The sequence below is a fragment of the Stylophora pistillata genome, chromosome 13 (assembly GCF_964205215.1).
Source record: "Stylophora pistillata chromosome 13, jaStyPist1.2, whole genome shotgun sequence".
Classification (NCBI taxonomy): domain Eukaryota; kingdom Metazoa; phylum Cnidaria; class Anthozoa; order Scleractinia; family Pocilloporidae; genus Stylophora; species Stylophora pistillata.
The window spans coordinates 999450-1018528 of NC_142531.1; the positions used below are offsets into that span (position 1 = coordinate 999450).

The following is a 19079-nucleotide window of genomic DNA, read 5'->3' on the forward strand; positions in this document are numbered from 1 at the left end:
TCCGAGTACTTCGGAGTAATACGGTGGCTCTCAAGGGCCATCCACCTACAAAAGTTTTCATGACTTTATCGCGCGATAAGTTTTGCTAAGCCCATTCATTCAAAAACTTTGCAAGCAACATTATCGCGCGATAGATAAACTTATCGCGCGATAGAACACTGTATCGCGCGGTAGAACAACTTATCGCGCGATAGAACAACTTATCGCGCGATAGAACACTGTATCGCGCGATAGAACAACTTATTGCGCGATAGAACAACTTATCGCGCGATAGAACAACTTATCGCGCGATAGAACAACTTATCGCGCGATAGATAATATTATCGCGCAATAATTTTATTACTAGCTCCCATAGCCCCACGACCATTAGCACGTGGTCACATCTATAGCAAGATGGCGGACCAAGTTTCGAAGGTGAGTAATTGTCCACGAAATAAAGACTTTTATTCTAGATTTTTGAGAAGGTAATCTTTGGATTTAATTAAATTATATTTCTATGCTATCGTAGTAAGTGGGGTTAAAAATATGAGAGGGACTTTATTGCTCTATATTTGAAAGATTGTTTGTGAATATAAGGTGTGTTGGGATACGTTTTTAAACTATATAAGGTGAAAGATTGTTTATGAATATAAGGCGTAGAAAGCATAGAAATATAATTTAATTTAACCCAAAGATTACCGTCTCTTGCTCAAAAATCAAGAATAAAAGTCTATTTCTTGGACAATTACTCACGTTCGAATTCGAAACTTGGTCCGCCATCTTGCTATGGATGTGACCACGTGCTAATGGTCGTGGGGCCATGGGAGCTGGTAATAAAATTATCGCGCGATAATATTATCTATCGCGCGATAAGTTGTTCTATCGCGCGATAAGTTGTTCTATCGCGCGATAAGTTGTTCTATCGCGTGATAAGTTGTTCTATCGCGCGATAAGTTGTTCTATCGCGCGATAAGTTGTTCTATCGCGTGATAAGTTTATCTATCACGCGATAATGTTGATTGCAATTTTTTTGAATGAATGGACTTAGCAAAACTTATCGCGCGATAAAGTCATGAAAATTTTTGTAGGTGGATGGCCCTTGAGAGCCACCGTACCGATGGGAACTTGCTCGCTCGCAGGTCAAAGAAAGTAGGCAATTTTCTGATAAATTCACTTAAAATTTTCGAAATCTCGGTTTATCCTGAGAGGGTGAGTACGGCATTTTCTGTTATTCTTTTCCTCTTTTCCCTAATCATAGCCTAGTCCAGTGTATAAAGGACTTTGTCGGCACATTTGAAGAAATGGGGTGAGTGAGAAGAAAAAAAGACTGGGCCGGGCAATGTTCCTGGACTCGCTATGAAGTCTGGGACAGTATTTGTGAAAAGAGGGGTTTGCCAAGTGAGTCTGCGAAGTGAACGTACCCAATGTTTTTGTAACAAAATCGAGGTTTTTGTTGTTTATAACTTATCGTACGTACAGTAGAATGGAAGAAACACATCAAAGTTCCACTGATCATCGAGGGTAAGTTAATCTCTCGTAAGGTCGTAGAGAGTCTCGTCTGTTTTATATTTAATGCTCACGCATTTTAGCACACACATGAAGTTTGCATGTGTGAAGTTAAGCAATACTGTATACTTTTTGTATACAAGAATTGTCACAAGCTGGTTTTTGGTTGTAAACCCTAGTTTGCATAAGAGTTACTCAATAACATCTCAAATTCGCCAGTTCGTAGTAAATGGTCAATAGCGTCATTCAAAATGATCGAGTTAACCTTCTGACAAGGCAGTAAGCTGTATTATTCACGTGATATTTAAATGTCACTAGGTTTATTTCATTCTGTTGTTGAAGGCTGCTTTGGCTGATTTTAGGAATTGTTCAGAATTGTTAAAAACGAGAGCTGCCCTTTTAAAATAAACTCAAGGACTGTCGTAATACGCGACGACTGTTTTTTTTTTCTTTATCAATTCTTACAATTGTACCAAAGCCCTCTTTAAAAAAAAAAAACCGCAGGATATAGACCTTGATTTTGCATTCTGGCCTCTTTCTTTTTTTTTTTTTTTTTTTTTTTTTTTTTTTTTTAATGGCAAAGGGAAATTTAACAACATACCATTTCAAGACCACAACAGTGAAGTAATGCCAAAAAACAAAACTCCTATTTTTCATCAACAGCAGCGTTAATGTCATACTCTCATTTTCTTAAAAGCATTCCTTTCATTGGCAGCTATTATTTTGACTGGTGAAGAGAATATTGAACAGTTAAGCTCCTCTGTAATAACATAGACCCCTCTGTAATAAAATGGCTTGTTCTAATGTTTCAGTCAATGAAAGGTGAGGGAGATCATATGCTTTATTTTGGTGTGTGTGTATTTGTACCCTAAAAGTAAATATGAAAAGAAAGCTTTGGCACTGCAGAGGGTGTACGCTTGATGTAGAGATAACCTGGAGCGGATCTCACTTTACATGATTCAAAGACATCCATCCATGAATTGTAAACCAAACTTTCCTTGCTTAAAGTTATAAAAAAAACAATCATAGAGATGAGGGTTTTCTCTAATTCTATACCAAGAATTTAAATTGACCTTCTGCTTCTGTTTCTAGGCTTAAACTTCAAAATATTATCCAGAAATTGTCTGAACACTGTGACATAAAATATCCACAAGAAATGGTGAGTGTACCGTTAGTACAAGTAAAAGAATTACTTAAAGTGCACCTAACCCCTAAATTTTTTTTTGTTTAAAAAAATCTTCATGCTTTGGTGAGTATCTCTTGGAAAAAATTTTTGGATTTGGTCAAATCCTTGAATTTTTGTGCCCCATTGAGGTATGGAAAATTGCATTAAAATCACTGCCATTTTGACTCACGACTGCGTTTCAAGTATCAAGAGTCTGGCGAGTGATGTGACGTCACTTCGAGAACCCAAAAATCTGTATTTCGCGCCATTTGGCACAGTTCACTGGTTATGTTTGGGAGGTAAGATCGATATTGGTCGCAAATATGCTGCTGAATGAATCTAGTGCTACAAAGGCTTTTGCAGGTCAACGACTGGCTGAGAATTCCTTGAGCGTCTTATCGAAGTGACGTCACAAGTCTACTCTGCCCCAATCCCCATTTACGCGGTTGTGGTCCATTCGAATCTTGACTTCACCAAGGCATAAAAAAATGAGGGTTTAGCCAAATCCAACAATTTTTTCCAAGAAATACTCACCAAATCAGTAGGATTTTTTTAGTGAAAAAAAAACTTAGGGGTCAGGTTCACTTTAAGTATCTGCTAAATGTCTGTTCTTCTCAATCAGGCAATGAAAAGTTTACTCTTTGTTAGAAGAGTTTACTAGAGGACAAGTATACATTGTGCACAAGTTCTCTATGAAAATTTGATGCTCTAAAGTTTCAATTTCTATACATGTTTTCAAATCCCCTCTAGAGTGATGACATGCTAGCAATTTGTATTAAACAGCTCTCAAATTTTTGCTTTTGATTGTCTTGTAGGATGTTAAAGACTTTGATCCCCTTAAAAAAGATACTATAAACAAGAGGTAAGGTTTTTCATTAGATTTTGGAGATGTACATGCAAAATTAATGATATTTTTGTTTGCTGAAAACACCATTCTTTGATAAGCCCTTCCTTGCCTAGTGCCACCTGTTTGTAGGTCTATGAGGAAAGAAGCCTTGGTCACTCAACTAAGTCTTGGGAGTTTCAATATTTTCCTTCCTAACTGTGATAAACAATCTTGAGAGTTGTGTATCAACCATATGGCTGTATTTCAACGCTTGATCAGACCACATGCCTGTACAGTTACTTCAATATAAATACAATAAACTCAGCTTCTGCTAATCTATAAGACTTTCCCCAACCCCCGTTGTACAAGTGAAATATTTTTTTTTCTTTTTTTCCACAGAGAAAAACAAGAAAGTGTCAAAACCACTTTGAATGGAACTGGCAACTATACATTAGATAAGGACATAAATGAACAAAGTAATGACTCTAAGCCAAAAAATAGTACTACAGAATCTGAGCAGCATGAAGGGAATACCTTTAAGAGTTGTACACCACCACGTGAGAGAACCAGTGCACGCATAAGAAATTTAAAATCTAAGAAGGTGGTTTATGAAGAAGAAGAGTGGGTTGACCCTGATCATATTAGACTATCGGGGCAAAAAATACCTGTACAGTCCAACAACAATTCAGCTCATGAAGAAGTCATCAAGACTGTTACAAGAAAGAGAAAGCGGAAAGAAGAGAAAAATTTTCAGAGTATGGAGGATTACGTTAATGGATCACCGTTGATTCAAGTTGGTAATTTAGTGGGACTGCGTCAATGTCGTCTGTGTGCTGTAATGTTTGTGGAAAAAGATCAGCTGATCAATCATATGAAGGCCGTACATCATTTAGGTGAGTGGGAACAGCATTAATTAGTCACTTTATCTTTGAACCAATTCACATAGGCCTGATTCCCATCAGTAACATAAAAATTCATAACCAGAGTCTTAATTATATCAATACTCAATGAAGTTCTGATGAGTGGCAAGAGTATGGTCAAGGCTGTGGAAAAGCTTTGCAACTAATATTGAAACTATCTTGGAGCCAGGAGCCCAGTGGTTTGATGCTGTAAATTTATTTATCGTTTTTGTTAAAAAAAAAATGCAAAGGAATGGTGATGATGATTTGGTGTATTGGAGGGAATACAAGGATACTATATATTTATTAAAAACTGGATCATTGGATAATGCAATTCAAGACTTTTTATTGGCTTAGCCATTATGATATACGAGCCGATATACCATAATCTAATATCTGTACATTGTAACATCTGGTTTCTTCTTATAAAAGAAAGTAGAGAAGATTTTTCTAATATCTTGGGGCGTTTTTTTAGTAAGACAATATTTTCAATTACGCTTGTTGAATATGAGATGATTATAGCCAACTTGGCACTACGCACCTTGTTGGCTATCTATCATCTGATGTTCAACACACGCTTGTAGAATAATTGTTAAATATCCTTATGATTGCATGTATTTGTTCAAAATTGTACATTCCCACTCTGAGATAGAGGTCATGATTCTTCCTTGCAGCACCCCCCCTGCTTTTAGGTAAAAAAAAAAAGAATGTATTTCAAAGCATGAGGACACTGTGACTGGCTTTAAAATGCTGGGCTAACTACTTGTAAATATCTTTCATGTATGCTGTAGTCCAAGGTGGTTAGTGTATCTGCAATTCCTATAAATCAATGCCTTATGCTATGGTAACTGCTAACCTCAAAAAGAGTTGTCAATCATTCTTTTAAATCATTGGTTTACCTCATCTTATGTCTTTGGAATTGATTTGGTTTGTAGATGATAAAATAAACATCTCTAAAGAAGGTGCCACAGATGTTCCACAAAGTGACAACAAAACAATTGGTAAGATCTGGGTAATCCCATCGGCCACTTTCCTCAGATTGACTTCTGATGCACAGTTTCCAATAACTTTGAATACTGACTCCAAACAACCTTAAAGTTCACAATGAACATTAAAAAAAAAGTTGCCGCAATTGTTTCCAACAAACTGCCTCGTGTGGGCAGCCTCCAATGCACAAATTGTTATGACTTCTGCCATTACTATGACCACAAGCCTGATTTATGTGACTTTGTGCAGAGACAAATTTTGAGGCAAGAAAGAAGAATTTCACACAAAATATATTGCTGTGACATGTGGCAAGGCTTAGTGATATATTGAGCTGTAATATTACATGCTTACATCAGCTAACATTTATTTTCAGCTGTCAGTTACAGAACTCTGTGACATCAGCATCATTAAGCCTCTGCGCATGCTTTTTTTTGTGAGTCTCACAACATATTTAGTTTGTAGCACCAGCTGTGCATAAGAGTGAAAATTTCTTGTCTTGTAAAATTTCAGATGAGAAACCTTTTAAATGCTCTCAGTGTGAATCATCATTCAGAAAAAGTAGTGGCTTAAAGCAACATGTCACAAGACAACATTCCCAGAATGCACCACAGAAGATACCTCCAGCTCTGTCTAACCAGGTGTCCACAAAGAAGAGCAGCACTGCAAGTGACAGGCCTTATGCATGTCAGGTAACACATGTCCTCTATTTGGATAAGATTATGGTACAACCTGAAATTAGCTTTATGACTGGTTATGCTTGTTCATGTAATGATGAAAACTGTGAGGTCAGATTGGTGAATTCCTCCATAACATTCAGGTCAACCACTGCTTTACCAACAATTTCTATCCTCTCATTGATCTTAGAAATAAAGACCCAAATTGTTCAAAACTGATGTCAACTTTCAGACACAACCAAGTCATCTGACTGCCAAGTTTGTTGTCTGCAGAGCATGCTAGACTTTCTGCAGACTAAAGTAATATTTACTTCCTGAGTGCCTCTTTCCTAACCTCAATTTTGATGTTCCTGTTTCATGACACAGTCAAGCTCTGTTTGTCTTTTACCAATTATTAACTTTTATTTGGGTGATGGTGGGGTTATTGTGTGGAATGGGGTTACCACGTGACACACCAGAATACTGTTCATTGGTAATTTCGATAGTGCCACAGAGAGATGAAATAACAACTGCAGATTTTAAAACCTGCTTATCACTTTGACAAGACTGCAAACCAAACAAAGTTGTGCGGGAGCTTCTAACCAGCAAGCCAACTCTGAAAGTTGTAAAACTTCAGAACAAAAATTGATCTTTGACATCGGCATCCTACCTCTCAAGGAATCAACAATCAATAGTTGGTTTGTTCATGTATTATCCGTTACTCTTCTTGCACGAATAGCAAAGCTGTATTATTACCCTAATATATGAACACGTTCAACCGCAACACTGAAGTCTGACCGAAGGCTGAAAACTCGAGAGTCCGCTTTTCAGAATTCGCTGCGTCAATATACTATATCTGTTCACTTTAAATAATAATCAACTTGGTGTCTCAACTGCCTGCTGAGAAAGCAGAACGGTTTTTTCCTATTACTTGTACAATTTGCTAATTTTTTTTCTCCGAACCGACCTAATGATGATTTTTTAATCCTAAGGGGTTTTATTACAATTGTTATATTGATAACAAATGGAGGGAATCGTTTGTTTTAGGTATGCGGTAAAGCGTTCAAACGAAAGCACCATTTACAAGAGCACAGCTATATTCATTCCGACGAAAAACCTTACAAATGTGACACTTGCAACAAAACATTTAACCAGAGAATTTGCCTGACAAAACATCTTCCATGTAGAGAACTCGAAAAACAACAAAAGAAACCAAGCTGCAGTAACACTGGAGACAGCAACACAGGAAATGTGGTAACACAACAACACCCTGACGAAACAGAATTACTTTTAAATGAAGTGGCTAAAAGTGCAAGCAACCTCACTGCCAATGCTGTTTTATTGTCAAGCAACAGTTCACACGTCGAGTCTCCAGAAGGTTTACATCATGTAAATGGCAAAGAGCGTGACAGTGGCACACATTTGGTTCATAAAAATGGTGGAACCTTGCGTGAGAATCCAGTGTCACACGACACTGCAAGACCTTTGATTGGTCACGCTGGTAACGGTGTACATTCTCAAGAGATTGTCAAAGATAAAAAAGAAGTCATTGGCTCATCTCCAAGTATGTTTGCTGAAAGTGCAGTAACAGCAAACGATCGATCTTGCTTAGTCAAGGAGCCAACACACTTATCACAGCAAGGAACTTAAAAGTACTCTTCGTCTATCTCTCTGACATTGGTTTGCACCAGTCCTGTAACCATCTGAACATGCTTGTAACCAGCCAATATGATAACCCCCGCGCTGTTCGAATCAAGATGAGATATCAAGTGAAAGGCTTTATCACATATGTTATGCTTTTTCTCAATCAAATTATCAAATGTCCATGTTTTACTATCATCAAATTTGTTATAATCTCAAAACTTGATTATTTTTTTCGTTATCATTTTCAGTTTCCATGGCTTGTACAATATCTACATTTATAGACTCTCTCTTGCTCTAACTTGACTTGCAACCGTTTCAAATGATTCGCTTTTCAGTACCTTATTACGCACGTTCGTTTTATTCCATCTGCGTGAATGTGGTTTTTTTTATCGGGGGGGGGGGGGGGGAGGTAAATTTATCCACCGAATCCTTCAGTCAATTCAGTAATCATGTGAATTATTACAGGTTTGAGATCATTTCCATAATCGTAATTTATGGAAAATGGAAGCAATTGAGTTTCATTACCTATCATCCAACCACACACATATGAAAGGTTTTTCAAAGTAATCATCACTGCTGGCATGAAAGATTATGCTCTGGAATCAGGGAAACAGTTCATGTACTCGATGAGTTATCGCATTATGTCCGGAGATATTCAGACAGACAATGATTGGCGAAATAATCAGCAGATGAGAGGTTGTATTCCCACTGTTTTTGCCAGCCGTAATCATCAATTAATAAATTGTATGTAACAACAATTGCCCGTATCATTTTTTGAATTAGTTATTGTCGGGAAAGGAAGGGGGTTCCTAGACTATATCCTCTTTGAAGCTCGCAGGCAGAAGAGTTGTTTTACTGTCGTAAATGATTGGGAGAGCATAAGAAGTGGGATGGTTGCGTTAGTTATAGGTCACGTGAAGATTGAGCCGTTTCTTAAATATTTTGTCTTTTTAATTGAAGAATATTGCTCTGTGGGTTGCTGCTGGGAATTGGCTGTCCCCCATCCTTGGGTCGTTGTACTTCTAGGTTAGCTTAAACTATTAGGTCGAACGTGTGCTCTGTATATAACCAAATCCGGTATCATCTCAGTTTCTTGCGTGAATTATTTGGCTTGTAATTTGACTATAGACATTGATAAGAAAGATTGATGCATTATTTACTCATAAGTATTAGTGCAGAAAATCTTTGCTATTCGAATTACATGTAAACTAGCGCACTAGCGCTGAGAGTTACTTTTATAATCCTCTGACTATTGTGGTTGCTGTTACTCCAAATAATTGGATTTTTCACTGTGGTGTTGGGTTGATATGGAAGTTAGTCATATAGTGCATCTCTTCAGCCATCGTTGGCGTGGGTTGTTTTGGTTGCTTTAGCGCATGATACACAAGAGGTATCCAAAGTGATAAACGGGATTTTTATTTGATACAGCGCTGAATTAATCGGAGTGACTAACTTTAAACTCAAGGCATAGAATTTCATCAAACGCTATGCAGGTGAAAACATGTACTTTTAACTTTTTTGGTCCAAAACACGAAAACAATCATCTTTTTTACCGTAATTATTTTTAACGATGTGTTCGGTCTTCTACTTTGATATTGGGGCGAGTTTAAAGTTACCTCGGACAAACCTTCAACATTATGCGTGATTGGCAGAGAAAAGGTAAATTTAAACAACAGTCCAATCATGAAATCGGATTTGAAATACCCTACTAACTGAAACGTTTAGTATGTATCAGTCTGTTTATAGTCGCTTATTCTCTATTTTCCAGTTTTTATTAATTTTAAAAGAAACTCCAAAATGTTGAAAACGATTGTATTATGAAGGCTTCCCATTCCCTATGAGTTTAACGACTTCTGAACCCAGCACACCACATAGAATCAAAATTGATTTCTCAAATAAATCCAGAGATTTTAGCCACTATAGATATTTATAAGCTGATCTGCAAAGCACAAGCTTTTTAGTCTAGTTTTTCTAAATTCAACCCCTATTTTCAGTCACGCTGGCAGAAATTAATGAATTTTTAAATGTTAGGGGGCTTTCTCTAGTTACAATATTCATATAATAAACTGAATCATGCACACCTTTTGATTGGCTCTTACTATGATCTATTGCACACGTTTTGATTGGCTCTTACTATGATCTATTGCACACCTTTTGATTGGCTCTTACTATGATCTATTGCACACCTTTTGATTGGCTCTTACTATGATCTATTGGAGGACGGGACATAAACAACATTTTGCCTTTTTATAATATAAAACAAATTGATTCCATGTTGCTGTGCGTCTGTTCAGTCATAGATCAGAGAAGTGAGACACTCGGCTGCGCTTTGTGTGCTCCTTTTTTGTCCTTAGCACATTTTGACGTCATCTGCAATCTATTTCTGAACAGATGCACAGCAACATTGCCCCACATGGACAACCTTTTTTAGCGCGCAGACGGTATAGAGAGACTCAAAGAGCATAATCATAGTAGGCTGAACTGATTTGGGTTTGCGTATTCTGATCATTTTTTTCATTCCATAAGCGCGAATATTAACTACCTGCTTCACATTTACAGTTTTGAATACTCAAGTAATTTTTTATTGATATGGATCCGCCTTGAGATCTACGGTGTTCCTCTTCCGCCAGCAACGAAGACACATGATCACAATCAGATCAACGAATTCACACAAAGTCAACAGACTACAGCCGAGAAATAATCCCATGTTACCTCCTACGTCCGCTAGAGAGGAAAAGAGAAAACAACAATCATCCAAAATACTTAATAATGTTCCTCTACGCTCCTCTATAGTCGATTCTTACGCTCCTCTATAGCCGCGGAGGCCCCTGGCCAAGAAAATATGCCAGTCTGTGAACCAAACCCTTAAAATTTGGCTGTTACGTGATGTTTATGCGTTTTGTGTTTGTGTGCGCGACAAGCTGCTGGCACAACACGGGCTGAAGGAAAACTAATGAAGCATTTCCCATCCGGAGCTCCGCTTTTAGGCCTCGCTAGATCTATCTTTAATATGGTCATCTGTACGTTAAGAAATGGAATGTTTCTCATAATTTTTAGTTTCTACTATATAAAGGTCAATGATACAGATATTATTCCCCGGCAATTCACGGCGCAAGTCGTGCTTTAATGGATTGTAATACAAGTCAATAAACGCTCCTAGTGCACTTGCTGTAAGCTCTGTAAGGAAGACGCTACCAACGTATTCCTTCACCAAACTTTATCGCCAAATAAACTGAGGTATTTTAGAGGTAAGAACTTGACCAAAAACAGTACTCACATCCAAAAGCATTGAAATCATACGCAGGTTTCTCCTCCGTGACTTCTGTGTCCAGACTTTCGTAATAAATGTTCACTTGGGCCATTCTTTGCCTACCAATGCAACGATACAAAAAAAATCTAGAGGAGTAGTCAAATAAATTCGTCGTATAGTACTAAAGCTCAAAAAGAACAACGTACAGCGTTCAGTACTGGACACCTGAATTGTTCGACTTCACGTCCAGATCATATAAATTACCGCAGAGTTCTCTGTAGCTCAGTGATAGAGCATCGGAGCGCAGAATTCGAAAGTTAGGGATTCGATTCTTACGCTCGTGGGAAGATATCAAACTTTACCATCTTTCTTATTCTATTGATAACAATTTCATTCGTAAGAAGTCTTTATAAAGTCGTGGAAAAAAGTCTCTTTAGTGAAGAAGCTCGTGCTGTATCCCAAACACTAAGACAAAAAGGACCCCTCAGGTATCGTAGGAGTACAGGTATCTAATTATGTTTTGTGATATTCAACATTCTTGATTTTGGGACTTCTAAAAGTGGGGGTGTGACTTAGCGTTTTTTACCTGATGTAGTTCTGGAACTCAACAACTTTCTCTGTGTCATTACTTGACATGTTGTACATTGGAAATATTGTGTCCCATAAGTGATTTGACGGAGCGTACGCCATGGAGGCCTGAACATGATAGCGTATCTCCGTACATGGTGCCGGGCAGGCACAACTGCTTGGATTAAATTTACCTAAACAGAGAAGTAAGAGAAATTTTAGCATCCCTACACGGTCTATTGGGATAGCCACATGGGAGGTCATCTTAACCTGGCTAAATTTTAATTTTTTTTTTCAACTTTCACACCAGAGTTGTGGCACTACTTTGGAAAGAGTGGCGATAATGCTCTAATAATGCGATAAAGATAATGATACGTTTTGTAAAGATGTTGATTGTTTACCTCTGAGTTAGTGAAAGAGTGATTGACACATGCATTTGTACGAATGGGAAAATGTGTTTCGTTGTGTCAAAAGCTTACACCTACCATATTTTGGGAACACGCAGGTAAAGATTTCCTTCGCGGAGCAATATCTCGTTTTGTTCTCATCTGTTGGAATATTAACATTTTTAACTTAAACTTTATCTTCTTATCTGATTGACTCCTTGATCTGTGTGTATTTGTATCATCTTAAACAGCATATTGCTTACCAAATGAAGGCATAGACAGCAGCCGACAGCCACACACTTCGAGGGTTATGTTAGTGTAACACTCTAATAGACATGCGTACTGTGAGTACACTTTGAAAGCTGCCAAGCTCTTCTCGCTGCAGGCGGATTTAAATGGCGCAGGGAGACTCACCATCTTAAATGACAAATAAATTAATGAAATCGTTATACATTAAAGTACATTGCTCATGTTGGGCATCGCTAATCCTTGCGATATGAAAGAAACAGGACTCGGGCAACATATGGTCTAGCCTAGTGACATGTCTGAAAGATAAAGAGGGCCTAGTACTCTCCACAAAGAACTTGGTTGTACAAACCTTGCTTCTGCGCACGCGTATGTTTGTGGTAAACCCTGGAGTAATGTCCAAAGCAAGGTCTTCAATGTTTGGATACAAGTCCTTCTGATCGTGAATCATAATCTTAAAACCTGTCGCATCGTAGCTGTATGGTCCGTAATACTCTTCGGGTTGCGCATCCAAGTAAAGTGACAAGGCTTGGATTTTTCCTGATGTTGTCACATAAAGCTTTTGGTGACCACGCCGATCAGAGTTAAACGTGTAGCACACCCCACGCTGCAGGCAGAAAAATTATTTTTATACAAAGTGAAAAAGTCTATCTTGTTTTCTTATATTTCCTCTCCCTTCTTCAACGATACACTCCATTTTTCTCGATTGGCAACAAGAGCAAACTAAGTAACATCTGCTTCGATCTATATCTCATTAGATTTATACCAGTTGGAGGTTTAAAATCCTTGCATTTTCTCAGTCTTAAGAAAAACTGACCGATCCAGAACAAATTCGTTTTGAATCTGTGAAAGCTGCTTTTTTTTTTACCCTCTTCGCCTTTGTTGTTTTGCGGATCGAAAAACAGAGAAACAACTGTCAAAGTTTTAGATCACAGATAAGTATGGACCTCATTTTTAATCTATCCTGCAAGTGGTGTATATCATCATCGTCATCGTCGGCATTTTATTTTAAGTACATACGAAAAATTTACCAACCGTTGATGTACTATTGCCGAATGTTAGTGACACTTCACTGCTGCTCACTTAGAGAGTAGATGGCTCCCCAACGGGGAGGTGGCAACAAAGTATGTAAAGTATGTCATAACAAAGTTTGTAAACCTCACCATGAAAGAAATAAACGAGGAGAAGTTAGCAGGAGCGCATGGCTGATTTTTCCATTTACAGTCTTTCATCATCTCAGACAGGTTGTGACCGTTTTTCATCACACTCTCCCCAGGATCGAAGTCAGGGCTCGTCTCTTGTTCCAATAGTTTATTTCCAAAGATATGCAACTTCACTTGATCTTGTTGGTCTAGAAATGTTTGCGCGTCTGTTCCCCAAATTTTACTTTTGCGCATCATATTCTGGTTGCAAATAGTAATTGCAGGGAACAACAGCTTCTCGGCATGATCAATATCTTTGCCAATGACGCTTTCATAGCTCTGTAATTTACGCCAGTTGTCTCGAAACTGGAAGAAGAGTGCGCATATGCCGAGGGAAATCAATGTGATCCAAATAATCCTTCGTATTCGGGAGGCAGAGTCAAGGACAAAATGAAACCCGTGTAGGGTGGTGTACCCACTGAAGTCTTTGATAACACGCGTAGCTTCACCTGTTTCTGATTTCCACGCGTCTTTTACTTCTTTCATGCAGTTCTCTCTTTTCTCTCGAATTGCCTTTAATTCCTCCATTTCCATAGTTTCACTGGATTTTTTGTCTTGGTGGTTTTGATATTCGAGAATATCTCTTTTGGAACTTGTCGCTTCAGAAATTCTGTCTGTCCTGAAAAGTATATTAAAAACAAAGTCAATCGTCTGAAATAAATATGCGCCAGTGGAAGACTTGCAAATATTTGCGATTGATCATGGTAAAAAAAAGATCATCGTAGAATTAGAAGATTTTTTCTTACAGAAGCTTCTTACGTTATTCCTCCTAAAGTACCTCTGTTAGTCTACTAGTAGTTTTGACACTCTGACTTCTTCGTCGCGGCTCTTATTGTAAAAGCTTAGTTTTACATGTATTTATCACCTCGCAATTACAACACTATCAACCACTAAAGTGCAAATTGTAATACCTTGGTATAATAACTCGTTAGCTGTTATTGAAAAGTAATTTCTGCTTCATTTAATGAGGCACCACGCACAACAGAGAGAGCGAAGCAACTAGTATTATACTAAAGTAAGTGATTCTTTTACCAAAACACTAGCGTCTTTTATGCTGCTCTCCCCATTTTTGTCGTCAGAGATCGGAGCTTTGAGGTAATTACTGGCCTTTTCCAAACACGCAATTGTTTATTCTAATGAAGTCGGTTTAATTCGTGAGGGGAAGACATCAACAATAATATAATAGATCTTCGCCAATAGTGGAGATCTCGCAGTGTCTAAAGCCTTTTTGATGATCATCTAAATTAATGGCATAACTCATATTTAATTCCCAAGCAACATAACAGTTAAGTCAGGGAGTCTTGCTGATAGCTTGTTGTCCAGTTAGCCGTGTTTTTTGAAAAAGCCGTCACAGGTACAAAATGTCCAACCATTGTATGGCAGATGACGATTAAATTTCATCCACCGGAAGATAACAGTTTCATAGCTTGAAGTTTTCATGTTCGTGTTTTTTACCGATAACACTCCCATATTAGCATTCAGAAAGTAAATAAAATGTGGGGCTATTAAGGGGTCATTAGACATATAATTTGTTTTTTCCTGGCGAGAATTGAATGGACCGTCAGTGATGGTGATCCCTTTTCTCACTTCCATTTAGCATCATTTTTCTTTGGATTTCAGTAAATGTTTTACACTATAGCCATTTTACAGAGAAAATCTCCCCGGCTGAAGCCAAGTCTTGGCAAACTATGGAATTTGTCTTATTTCACAAATGAAAAACGACTATTTGTTCAATAAATCGACTCCTGATGCCATCGTATTTGAATTAATAAGAGATATGCCATATTTGGCAACCACTTGCAAAGCCCGCGGAATCGCAACCCACTCTTGAAAATGTTTTTGCATTAAATTTTCATATGATTTTCTCTGCAATCAACCAACCCTTTGATCATGATTGTTTTTACACCTTTATGGCCAAATATTTCTGGAAAATATTTTCTTCAAAACAAACAAATTCTCCCATTTCTCTGATTTGAATTCTCAAACATTTGTTCATAAAAGATATGACTATGTATGAGAACCCAGCGGTTGGGAAATATTGATAAATCTGTCTTGCTGAGACAGTTCAGTTAGAGCATCAAATCCGTTAATTTTTTATCAATTTGTCAGTGAATTAATTTTCTATTTTCAAAGATGTGGTGTTTACAAATAACATAACGTGCCTGTTGCCATGGCTTCAATTTTCAAAACCTTTCTTTTTTCTATCATCTGATAAATATTCCCTGTATTTCGCTACCATGGCTATTCCGCATGTTGTAAACTTTTGAACTTGAAGTTTTTCAAGTCCCTGTGTGCTACCTTCAGGCTTGAGTCTAATAGATTAACTCTAAAAACAATAGCCACTCTGTAGGGCGGGAACATTATTAAAATTCTCAACAAAGGATGGATTAAACGACTTCATGGCATAATAAAAATGCACCAGTAGAGAAATGTAAACTGTAATTCGTGCTTGTCTCATACCCTGCGAGAATGGAATGCTTTTTGGTATTTAAGGTGTAATTTCAAAGAAAATGGTCTAAAATTGCATAACTATATTTTACCTTAACGGTTGTCGGTATATCACAGGTAGAAAATCAGAACTGTCGAGAAAAGTATCTCTCCAGAATATCCATTTATCGGTTGCTGTTACTTAAGTGGTGAACACACCAAACTGTGCCGGATAAAACCTGCGAAATTACCATGAGCATAAATAATTTAATTTAACTGTAGAATTGATCACGAACTTCACAAAACTACCTCTGTATGCGAAGAAACCTTACGCATAAAAATATATAATCAGTAAGAAACATAGAAAACTGACAAACATCATGTTCACCCAAGCATTTCACTGCGAAAGAGAAAAAGCAGTGTAGCGCTACTGAGCATGGCGGTGTTCTACGAATTTCTGACGAACTGAAGGGTTTTCGGTGAGTATACTACAGCTTGGTACATTTTTCAGTTGACTCACGTCTAGAAATTGGATAATGTAACGCATCATGAATCAAGGCGGCAATGGCTGGGAATGGTTTTGGTTACTGAATTACGAAAACGAACCTTCCTTTTGGTGTTTCGATGTCGGAAAAACGAAGTTGTCGTTGTCTTTTGCCTCACGACTTAATAATTATGATTCAAAATAGTGATTTTATAACAAACAAAAACATTTTTTTATAGAACTTGATGATTTCTTACCCTGTAAATCTGTCAAATAAAGGACCAGTCGCCAAGGAGTCGTCCCGGACAAGTTTGAGTTGTGCAAATTTAACAGATATCCATCGCATTGAAATTTAGTTTGCTTGTGCGAAATTTGTAATTAATACTGTTCGTAGTTGTATTTGCTAACGACTGCTGTGCTTTTGTTCTCACACCTGTCTAGAGAAATTGTTTACAGTTCTTATGAGCCAAAACCTACCACGAAATGAACGCTACAATAAAATGAATTTTAGGACATATAAGTGGATGATGAAGTCAGACGAAAATTGAGCTTTTAGCAACGGGTCTAAGGCTATCTTGTAGCAGTTCCACTTTTTCTAGGTTTCACTAACAGTGTAAACAATTCTCTCTAACTGTCTTTCGCCCCCATTTTTAAAAAATTAAGAATGGACGGGTTGTCGAATTATTAAAGAACAAATTAAAGTCAGTCGAATCGTTAATTTGATTGGAAAAATGATCTCTTTCCCTGGTTCCATTTTAGTTTGTTAATTCTATTTTAGCAAACAGGTATTAATAATTTTTTTTTCAAATGCTCAACGGTTTTTTCGCGTGCTGTTTTAAAAAGCTATCAAACTTACGTAAGCAACTGTCTTTTGTCATAATTGCTCCCCCTTAAATTAAGAGTCTTGATATCACCTTTTTTACAGGGAGTAAATAAAATACTGTTTGAATCAAATTAAAAGTGATGCAACTACAGCCTTCAATTGATTCACAAAAACTCAATAACAAAGAAAATCGAATGACTTTCCCGGACACATTACGGATAGACGAGTGAAATATTTTGAAAGCTTTCAGTCGCTGAGAAAATCGTGCCAAGCGAAATAGATTGCGTTTTGTCGTAAACACTTCCCTTAGGCCAAAGCAATTTGGCGTTGTCACTTCAAATTAAATAACTGGATCGGAGATGCTGGATTACACAGATTAATTTTCTTCTTAGAGCATTTAACTTTGACAAATTTTAATGAAAAATGAGCTGATTTTTAGTTTTAATCATTTGTTACGAATGTTACACACCATATATCAAAAACAGAAATTAATTACCTAGTAACATATGACAAACGAACTAAAAACAAGTTCTCTTGACATTTTTAAGCTTTTAATAGCACGTAACTGATAGAGAGTGATATATGGGTCAAAACCAGTTGACTCAAAACCGAAAAATGATCTAATTAATGCTACAAGTAATACAAAGTTATCATTCAGTAAACACAATCAATAACATTTTGTGGGGCTAGAAAATAGTTATAATTTTTATCATAGTTCTTACTATTGATTTCATGTTGCCGGAGCTAAACTTATCGTTTTCTGGCAACAACATTAAGCGATAAAGAAAAGAAAGGTTTTTTCTACTGTTCGCGAGTAAAGCCAGTGTTTTTCGAAGACTAAGGAGCTCTTTTTCACCGAGTGGTATGATTGGTAGTCGAGGAGAAATCACATCTTGAAGGAGATTGTATCTGTGGAGCTCTAACACCGTGAAACTGTGCTTAGCAAGGATGTAACAACTACAGTTATTTAAGTTAGGTCGTTCTGTTCTAACCGTGGCACGTAGCTTGAGTGTGTGAGGGAGTGTTTTCAATTGGGGAAGAAGAGAAGGAGGTGTTTGGCAATTTCGAGAGGAGTTCTTATTTTAAACAGTGATTAAAGCACTCACATCTCATCCACTGCCGTAACTTTGTGTCGGACGCTTTGCAGTCTATCGAATGAGCACAGTGCTGGACACGCTTACAAGTTGTAAGCCTTCGGTTCCTTTGTTTTCGCGCAACTAAACCAATCAGCCATAGGTTCTAGAGCAGACCGTATTGAAACTGTTTCGTCAACAGAGAGAAAATTCAAAACAAGCCAGCTCACCCGCTGACCCTGTAAATAATGTATCAATTATTAATCAAATTATGAAATGTTGTGGCAACTACATAATCGTTCGTGAATTGAATGAAATTATACCAATCGACATCAACACTATACCTTCTCGGCCCCATAATAGCTACAATCTGTGGAAATGGCGTAACCTACATCATGTGCGATTAGTTTCCTGTGAAGGGGTAGGAGAGGTTTGAAAACAGACTGAGGAGACTTCAGGCTGCTCACAACAACGACGACGATTACTCGACCACGCGAATGTCACGTGAGCATACGGCAACATGTGCGATGATCAAAAAGAAAATTTTGGTCATTTTTGTGTTGAGTAGCTCAAAGTCTTCGTTGAACCCAAAGCTCATGTCCAGTGTTCTCGGCCTTAGAACTCTAATCATTGTGCGACTGAAGGTTATTTAACTCTCGAGCTAGTCCGGCTGCCCTTGTGCTTCGGTAAAATGCGCCAAATGCCTTGCACAATTTTCACGCGAAAGCACTTGGTACAACATCTTATTTGAAAGTCTTGAAAATTGTTCTGTTACCAACTTCATCTATTTTTTAAAGGTTTTGTTGTGGGTAGTTTGTTAAAATTATCTTATTGATTTGCCATATAAGGGAGCTTTGATTTCTGTTTCCCTCCTCAGTTGCGTCTCTGGAATACTGGTCAGGAAAGCATGTCGTGTATGCCCTTATAACAACCAGGTACAGGTCTAGGTGTTGAAAATGTAG

The 19079-nt window shown here is 37.6% G+C and overlaps 2 protein-coding genes across 5 annotated transcripts; one reads left to right on the plus strand and one right to left on the minus strand.

Annotated features, from left to right (window-relative positions):
• Positions 1-913: 913 nt before the first annotated feature.
• Positions 914-8902, plus strand: LOC111336947 (uncharacterized). The gene is made up of 7 exons (XM_022943134.2): positions 914-1500; positions 2578-2644; positions 3466-3512; positions 3876-4369; positions 5311-5376; positions 5873-6051; positions 7063-8902. Exons 1-7 carry the CDS (start codon positions 1463-1465, stop codon positions 7663-7665), a joined length of 1494 nt encoding a protein of 497 aa, XP_022798869.1. The 5' UTR covers positions 914-1462; the 3' UTR covers positions 7666-8902.
• A 150-nt stretch (positions 8903-9052) lies between these two features.
• On the minus strand, positions 9053-18320 carry LOC111336949 (acid-sensing ion channel 3). Of its 4 annotated transcripts, none has more exons than XR_015994359.1 (9): positions 18151-18320; positions 13272-13929; positions 12461-12715; positions 12126-12279; positions 11962-12024; positions 11496-11670; positions 10937-11028; positions 9811-10383; positions 9053-9740 (listed from the first exon to the last, which is right to left on the minus strand). XR_015994359.1 is itself a non-coding variant. In XM_088742143.1 (9 exons), the coding sequence occupies exons 3-9, from the start codon at positions 13842-13844 to the stop codon at positions 10241-10243; spliced, it is 1455 nt and encodes a 484-aa protein (XP_088598269.1). In that variant the 5' UTR covers positions 13845-13929; positions 15851-15976; positions 18151-18320; the 3' UTR covers positions 9053-10240. The 4 variants fall into 4 exon arrangements, 3 of the variants coding, with proteins under 3 accessions (XP_088598269.1, XP_088598268.1, XP_088598267.1); XM_088742143.1 differs by adding an exon at positions 15851-15976 and having other exon boundaries at positions 9053-10383; XM_088742142.1 differs by lacking the exon at positions 18151-18320 and adding exons at positions 15851-15976; positions 16479-16618 and having other exon boundaries at positions 9053-10383.
• Positions 18321-19079: the final 759 nt, after the last annotated feature.

Excerpts from the sequence above, each read along its gene's own strand:
- LOC111336947 (XM_022943134.2), top strand. The coding sequence starts at position 1,463 with ATGGAAGAAACACATCAAAGTTCCACTGATCATCGAGG. Across the intron at positions 3,513-3,875 it reads AAAGATACTATAAACAAGAG|AGAAAAACAAGAAAGTGTCA; the intron begins GTAAGGTTTTTC and ends TTTTTTCCACAG. Across the intron at positions 4,370-5,310 it reads GAAGGCCGTACATCATTTAG|ATGATAAAATAAACATCTCT; the intron begins GTGAGTGGGAAC and ends TTTGGTTTGTAG.
- LOC111336949 (XM_088742141.1), bottom strand. Across the intron at positions 12,716-13,271 it reads CCTCGTTTATTTCTTTCATG|CGTGGGGTGTGCTACACGTT; the intron begins GTGAGGTTTACA and ends TTCTGCCTGCAG. Across the intron at positions 11,671-11,961 it reads CTGCGTGTTCCCAAAATATG|GTAAATTTAATCCAAGCAGT; the intron begins GTAGGTGTAAGC and ends TTCTCTGTTTAG.